The sequence below is a fragment of the Pterocles gutturalis genome, unplaced genomic scaffold (genome assembly GCF_000699245.1).
Source record: "Pterocles gutturalis isolate BGI_N339 unplaced genomic scaffold, ASM69924v1 scaffold17449, whole genome shotgun sequence".
Classification (NCBI taxonomy): Eukaryota; Metazoa; Chordata; class Aves; order Pterocliformes; family Pteroclidae; genus Pterocles; species Pterocles gutturalis.
In genome coordinates this window covers 33,463-41,755 of record NW_010133580.1, presented here as the reverse complement: position 1 = coordinate 41,755, position 8,293 = coordinate 33,463, and the positions used below count along the sequence as shown (strand labels likewise).

Below are 8,293 nucleotides of genomic sequence, written 5' to 3'. Positions count from 1 at the left end.
AGGGACTAACCTTCTTTTGCCCAAAATGCACTTCTGTAAACACCCTGAACTTTATACTTTGGGCAAGAGTACATGCTTTCCCTCAGATAACATAGAAGGGCAAAAAAACAAACAGGGAAATGTTTCTCCCTCTACTACATTTCCATCAAAGCTCAGAAAAAAACCCAAAGGCCAAATGCCTGTTTAGCTCTACACCATAAGAATTTCAAGCATGAGATGGCAAGTCCACTGAAAATTTACCAGTAACCCACATTAAAAAAGCTGGCTCATTCTCCTTCTCTTTTTAATTGCTAAATAACCGTTAAATACTTCTCTAACATAATATTTTCCTACAAACTGCTCCTGTAGCTGTCTCAGTTTTTCTTATAACGGAACAGGAAAGATCTGTACAATCACAACTGGAAAGTGTCCTACAGGTCTAATACGCACTGCGAAAAGCTGGAAAACCCTTGCTTCAAAGAAATAGTGCTTTCCACCAAGCTCTTACAAAAATTACCCCGTTTATAATTTAAGAGGACAATCAAAGCAATTATTCTGTCTTGATCATTATTCAGTTCTTATTATTTTGCATTACTTCATTCCCTTTATAGCAAAACCAATACTTATTCATCAGGATGTAAATAACATACATTCTTCTGAACAGGGGCCAGATTAATTGTGGTTTGTGGTTTTTTTTTTTTTTTAATTAAGGTTTATTTTATATTCTTTGTGAAGTATTTAATAAGCAGTCACTCCTCTTTATCTGCTCAGTGAAAGGAAAAATGATCCCATTCCATACATTTGAAAAGAGATGCTTTATGATAAACGCCAGGACTTAAGAAACCAGAAGTACCTCTTACTGTTCCAATGAATTCTTCCAAACGTTGCAGAAGATCAGCATCTCTTTCAAAGTCATAGAAGTGGTGTTCTACCCAGTGTCGACACACATTTAAGACTCTGCAAAAGTAAAGGATAATTAAGCACAGTACAGAACAGCCTATCTTCATGTCTAGCATTGCAAGGCTTTTAGTAGGTGAGGGCTCACAGAAATATCAGAATCAGGAGACAAAATGCAATTATTCTACTGTCTGCATTTCACCAGCAACCAGCTACAAACATTTTTCTCCTTTAAATTTAACGTCAGAGTAATGCTATTGTTCATAAGAAGAATATAATCTAAAATGTTCTCTGCCTAAATCTTTGTGGCACATTTATGCTGTATAGCCTTGCAGAAACATGGATTAAAAAACATAAATGGTGAGCGTAAGAAACTAATTTGCACACTAATAGTAAAACTCAGCACAAGCCTTTCCCAAGGCTCTTTATGCCATGAACTCAAATTCCTTCCAGGTATTCAAGCAGCGAGGTCTGACTGCCCACACACGCCCTCTATCAAAGCATCTACAAGAAAGGCTGCTGATATCACAAAGAACCACTGCAGCCAAAAGATGGTACTTCAAAAGACTTAAAGGAAGTCGTTTTGGCTCACACTGATGGAATACTCACCGTAGCTGCACAGGCTGAATGTACTCTTTCCTAAATCTTTTTAGCTCTGCACTAAGAGGCTGGTCTCCATTCTCCATAGCAATACGATCAGCTTCCGTTGGCTCAGGTTCTGGAATTTCAAATCTAGCACAGAAGATGTTTATAAGCGCTAGGCTCCTATCACACTAATTTTGCTCACAGCATGCACAAATAAAAGGTTGCTTAAAGATAGCTGGAAATTCAGAACATTTCCACACATCAGAATCTTACAACTTGGTTAAATTCGCTAAATTCAACAATACAGATTTCAAAGCCAAAACCATGGTATGCTGGAAGGTACTGGAGCTACCTGAACAATCCTAAAGCTTCTGGATATAACTCGCACATTTTACTTGCAATGCTTGAATTTGATAACTTTTAAAAAAGTGTTTCGGATGAATCAAAACCAACTGGAAAACAAGAATCTTACAATCTCTACTCCAAGTAGAAATTAAAAAAAAAATTTGCACTTTGTATGAACAATATTTTTAACAGTGGCATACCTTTCTATTAGCAGACTCAGCAACTCTTGAGGTTTACAGAAGGATCTATACGTTGTGAGAAAAGTCCGAACAAAGTTGGGATCTAAAGCAAAGAATAATTTTATGCTCATGTCAGCAATTACCTCATTTTTTTATACTTAAAATAACTTTAAGCATCCTCTAAAATTAAGGATGCCAACCCAGCAATTTAGAGAGATGACGACATAACCCAAAATTGCAACACAAAGCAGAATTTAAAAACAATTTTTATTCTGTTGAAAATTCAAAATAATTACTTTTTTCTTTCCTTTTGATTTTTAAAAGACTGTATTCTTTTTCAACAACTTTGAAGATAACAAATAGATGATTTTATTTATGAGCCATCTAGTAAACAACTTTGGTTTTGACAATGATCAGGACAAGATAACTGAAAAGACACAGCAAACAACTTTGCATGGGGTAGAAATGGCCTCCTTAAGGGGAGAGTGTTTCCCCTAAACCTTACAACAGATAACTAGTTGTGGTTAAGGCAGACTAGGTATTTCCAGCTAACCAACATCTATACTTTGAGGTTATTTTATGTCAAGAAAATCAACAGATCTCAATTAAATTGACTAATTACGTATCAGTTAATTTAAAATATTCAAAGCATTTTCAAAACAAGCAAGTATTCAAACCAGAAAACCAAAGTGCCTCCCTTAATTCCAAAAGCAAACCCATTTGTTTTCAAGTAGGAGGAAATGCAGTGACAACCCGCTGGCGCTCCACAGAACTGACTGGAGACAAGGTTAACATTGTGATTGCTGAACAAAATGAGCAGCTTGCAATGGGCTTTGCATAGGAAATCCATATTCAGATTTTAAAAACAAACCCCAATTGGTAATTTTTCTAACACAGAGTGCCTGAAGAGGACCACACAGGGCTTGAAGCACGAGTTCCTATGGGCTGCAATGAAGAAAAAAACCACCTGGGCTATTTGACCTAACACTATATGAAGCCATTAGACTTCTATCCTGGAATACGGGTTTTTAAGAGCTTTTTTAACAATTCTCCTTAACTATTTACCAGCACCTTGTCCATCTGAGAGAACATTCTAACTTTCTTAGATCCTACTAAGCTCTTCATTTGGGCAGCAGTTTCCTGTAACGTGCTGCAGAGGTTAACTATGCGTTGTGTTAACACAGCCTTTCCTTGCATTTCTCTTCTATGCTAATTCCCATTTTTTAAACAATTAGCTAGTCCGCTTTACCAACTCTATGTCCTTCACTAGTCTAGTTTTCTTATCATCTCCCCACCTCTCCTTGAAACTGATACAGTCGATAAATCCTTTTCAAAGGCAAAACTCCAAATCCTTTTGCAGGAAGAATGTCATCCCTGTCCCCATCATCTTCATCACGAAAATACACAATTTTTGTTGCCCAAAAAAACCAAGTATAGAAGTAAACACAGTAATTCATGCTTTCACAGCTTGCATTCTGTACACAGATTTTGTGTACGTGAGAAAGCCTCCATAGCAATTAACGCTTTCAGATCACTGCAAGCTCTGAGTCATAGCTATTGTTATTTACAGGTAGGGTTAGTGTTTAAATCCACAATACATACTGAATTTCAAATGAAGTAGACCAGAAAAATCAAATCTAACCTTATCATCTTACTAGCAAAATCTGTAACTCAAAATAGTGTACAATATATGAGCAAGCATTAAAAAAAATAGAGACAACACTAGTTAGTCAGGATGTCTGCTCATGTGATAATTCTCTCTTCAATACAGCTAATTTGAAAGCTAAAAAAGAACAATAACTTGTTCTACAAAGATTTATAAATAATCACCCTTGAATTCCTTAAGAAAGGAAACGGACACTATGATGACGCACAAGCACTCTTAACATATCAAAGCTTTAAAAATAGAAGAGCGCTGCCCTATAGACAACAAAAAATGGCCGTGAATTTCAAATCTTGGTACCACCTAACCCAGCTGCTCTTAAAACAAGAATCAGACAAAGGAGGAGATAATGAACACAGAAACACAAGAAAACAAGTAAAATCCACCAGAATATGCAAATAGGGTCAGAACCTAAATTTCCAATCCAAGGGCACTTTATCTCATGTAAAAACACATGTAAAGCTGCTTTTGCAGAGGAGATTTCTCCTCTTTTTGCTGCTCCACCACAGGATGGTTTGGCCAGTCTGCCGCACGTTGTGGCCACGTGGCTGTCAGGGCTATCTACCTGTCCTAGCTCTCAGGTGCCTGGATGGCTCCTACCCCTCCCAGGGCTAGGATCTAGGCTATCGGGCGGTCCCTGTTCCACAGTGAAAAAGAGAAAATATTTCAGCTGATAAACTGGTTTGTGTATGGTCAGGGGGGTGAGAGAAAAAAAATAACATGTTCAACATACACATCTAGAAATGAGATGGACTGTGTGGATCTCCACAGACAACTGCATCTAACTAAACTGCTCTTCAGCTACTTGCAACAAATTGGTACCGCTTCTGCAATTATATCTCAAATTATTCCTTATAGTATTTGACCCACAAAGATAAAAACCTAGAGAATAGTCACAGTTATGGTAAATACTGCCTTTAAATCAAGGGCTGCCATAATCTGGCTTAAAAAGTCCAATTCTTTTAAGACTACAATCATGCACACACAATCCTACATGGGGTAAGAAAAGCACTTCTACAATCTGTAACTCTTTGGCTAGATATCACCGTAGTACTCATCTTCCCACCTTTTCAAGAAAAACAGAAGCCTTGAACGCATCTGAAACACGTGCAAAAGAAGAGCTAAACAAAGGGTTACTATGGAAAGTTGTTGCCCTGCTCACTGCATCTCATAAAATGCAACAAAACACTGAATATTTTACATAGTAAATGGACCTTGTTTCCTGTACAAGAGAGCACATTTGGCCGAGTCACTATATCTGTTTCTTTGTTCCACTGGAAAAGACAGCACAGAATGCTTAGAATGACAACATTTTTTCCTCATAGAAAACCAATTTTACAACAGAAGGTAGAGAATGAAAGATAAGGGAGTTGAGAAATGGTGTGCAACCTAGCAATTCAGTATCAGGCCCACCTATGTTGCACTAAGATCTTTAAGGCTACAAAAACAGGCTAAATATATCACAAGACGATAACTTTCATTCCTTTGGTCAAAATCTTTCTGCCTATCTCACAAATACATTCTCAGTTTTGTCATACAACAGTTTGGTCAATGTCACACACACCTACAACATCAGGCTTCAAGCAACCTACTTAAAGCTTTAGTAAGCAGGGGCTGTAAGAAGCAGAGATTGAAATGACTGTGGGTGAAGAAGGATCTAATCAATCAATCTGAATTCTTCCTTGATATACTAGGAAGGCCAAAAACACATGCAGATGCAAGAAAACAATGCAAGAGACAAGGCACATGTTCCTTAAAAACAGTCCTTTCTGTTTTATGGAACTGGAGAATGTAGTTTGTGGCTCCCTGGGCAGAGATGACATGTGGGGAGCACTGTTATAGCACCCGGAGCAATGCCAAGGGATGGCACCAAAGCCTCAGCACATATGGAAAGAGCAATTCTCAATGGTGCGCAGGTTAGCCAGAGCAAATGTTTACAAAGGAACTAACAAAGTATTATTTTTGCTAATACAAATTATGCCAAATACAATGCTAGCTTAAAAAAAAAAGTGTCTTCCTTTCTCCAGGTTGAATTGTTTTATTTTGACCTCCAACACCATAAAATTATGTTACGAATCACGCCTGTAAAATTTGAAGCCAAGAGCTAAAAGTTGACAAAATTACAAGAAAATTAAGAAAGGCACAAAACTGCTCTGCTAAAAACTGCCGGCATGATATTGCATTTGGGTTTCTAATAAATGTTACAAAAGCTCAACTGAAGGAAATGTGGAGAGGAGCAATAAAAGCAATGGAGAAAACAGATGTATTTACAAGCATTTTAAAAATAAACAGGAGTACTAAACTACACTACTTATATTCTGCTTACTCCCCACTTCTTCCAAGCAAATATTCCTGGTCTACGCAGGGTATCCAGGACCAAGCTGCAGAAGAACAATTGAGCATAATCAGTGCGTAAAGAGTAAAAAGAAAAATCTACAGTTGAACTTGAGCAGCACTAATATAAATATTTAGAATAACTGACATACAGGTGGAATCAAAAAGATTAAAAAAATAAATCAAAACCCCAAACCCAAGCCAATGCTTTTCAGGACAGCGTATTAAAATCCTGGTAAATTATCAAGAAAAACGCCACACACTGAGGCTGGACCGGATGATCACGTAAAAGCCTTCAATGTATCTTCAACACAAACAGAAACAAAGTCCTTAAATCAAATCCCCACTGAAATTCTGACTAAGACAAAGTTCTGAGACCAAATTATGTAAGTGATTGCTTCTAGAAAGCTCATATTTGGTCTTTTCATAGACACAGGTAATAGCTGACGGATTACCACCCTAAACTGAAAACACCGGGCCCATAAATTCTGTCTCGCAATGCTGACGCTTCATGTGCTACCCAGCTTTGGAAGTCTCAAGGGAAGGCAATTCTTGCGGTCTGGAGCGTACAGGAAAAAGTATTGTCTAGAGCTCAATTCTTGCAGGCCCCCGCACCCCCATCCTTTGCATGAGAATAACCTTACGCACACACATACCTCACTATGTTTAGCCAAACAGGATTCACATTTTTAACTGCTACAGCTACAGAAATGCATCTTTAGATTCCCACACCTTAACTCAAAAACCATGTTAGAATACGTGCACTGCAAAGCATATTGGCTCTCTACACACTTTATACATTTTGCTGCATGCATTTAACACAGAAAGAGAAGCATAAACTAGTCACCACCTGAGTTTTCACTATGTAAATGAAGTGCCTCACCTGCATACATGTGGTAAGTCAGCCTCTCAATGAGCTTGACAACAGTTCCTGCCTTGATGATGGGGATTCCAGATTTGGGCTGCATGTTTTCTTCAAACACAATATTCTCTTCCGAGTCAGGTTCTGCGAATCTATAAAGCTCAGGATTTGGAAATCTCATCTGCTCCTCTTTTTCTTCCTGCAACATGGTTACATCCAGCATCCTTTCCAGAGTGCTTCTATATTGCAAAGATATCAATGCTGCCATCCAGTTGTTTTTCTCTTCAGCTGATTTAGCAGCAAAAATAACACTGTTTTCATCTTTTAAGATGATTTCAAAAGCATGTCTGTACTCACTAGTGTCGTCTTTATCGTTGATTTGTACCTTTCGCATGAAGAACTTTTCTTTTAGACGATATTCTGCATTGCTAGCACCAGGAAGTCTTGGCTGGCCGTGATTTGACTTACAGCAAATCATCAAGCCATCAAATAGAAATATGTGTCTCTCATGCTTTGCTCCTACACGCGTGAGTGTTCCTTCCATGATGAACTCATTACAGCATTGTCCAATGTCCTTTCCCTCCCAACCATCAATATTTTTCTGGATTTCATTCATTTTCTTAATTGCTAGCTGTTTCCCCTTCATCTGCTGAGTATAGAACCGGCATGCAGATTCACTTCAGTGAAGGATGGGAGAAAGGCAGCCTGTTAGTATACATGTATTTAAAAAACCACAACCACCACTTAACAGCAAAACCACAAGATCATCTTTCTGAGTGGTGAGAACTCCACCGAGAATGCAACTTCAGCACTCAATATCAACATCATTGCAAGCCTTAATTAATGTTTCTTATAAGTATCTCATCTGATACATTTTCTACTTCTATGCAATAAATGTTTTACCTAAACACAGGCAAGCTGTTAGCGCTTCTTAGCCTAACAAACCACTCGTTTCCATAGCTGACAAACAATTTTAGACTGCATGAAACTGAAAGAAGCACATTCCAAGAAAAGAAGCTGTTAAATGCATTAGTGCCCATGCCTAAAGAACTTTGCAGCACAGAACTTGTTTTGCAAAGAAAAATATTCAAACGATTTGAAGAACAAAAGCAAAGTTTTAACAGATTTGAATAACTGCACAAATATCAGCATGAAACCAAAGAGGAGATTGTATAGTCTAGTAATTTGCTACAACAGTGCAACTAAGTACTAATTATTTACGCATCTATTCCTACTATCCAGGGGTAATTTTACCTAGCCATTGCACAAAAACCTCTTCAGATTAAATCATTTCAAATTCAAGAACATTCCCTTCTAATCACATTGAAATGTACTTCTACAATATTTTTAGGTGGATATTTATAATCTGAGCATAATTAACCCACAAATGCCATAACTTTCTACTTACCAGTGAATTCTCAGAACGTCTCAACCACCAGTACACAAGGA

The 8,293-nt window shown here is 37.7% G+C and overlaps 1 protein-coding gene across 1 annotated transcript in view; it reads right to left on the bottom strand.

Moving 5' to 3' along the window:
* Positions 1-832: 832 nt before the first annotated feature.
* LOC104467504 (son of sevenless homolog 1) overlaps positions 833-8,293 on the bottom strand; it is a gene marked incomplete at both ends in the record, with an annotated part of 32,367 nt that continues 24,906 nt past the window's right edge. Inside the window, 4 exons of the mRNA XM_010081295.1 lie at positions 833-936; positions 1,486-1,608; positions 2,007-2,088; positions 6,866-7,521. Of these exons, the coding sequence (XP_010079597.1) occupies positions 833-936; positions 1,486-1,608; positions 2,007-2,088; positions 6,866-7,521 (965 nt within the window). The remainder of the gene's footprint in view (positions 937-1,485; positions 1,609-2,006; positions 2,089-6,865; positions 7,522-8,293) is intronic.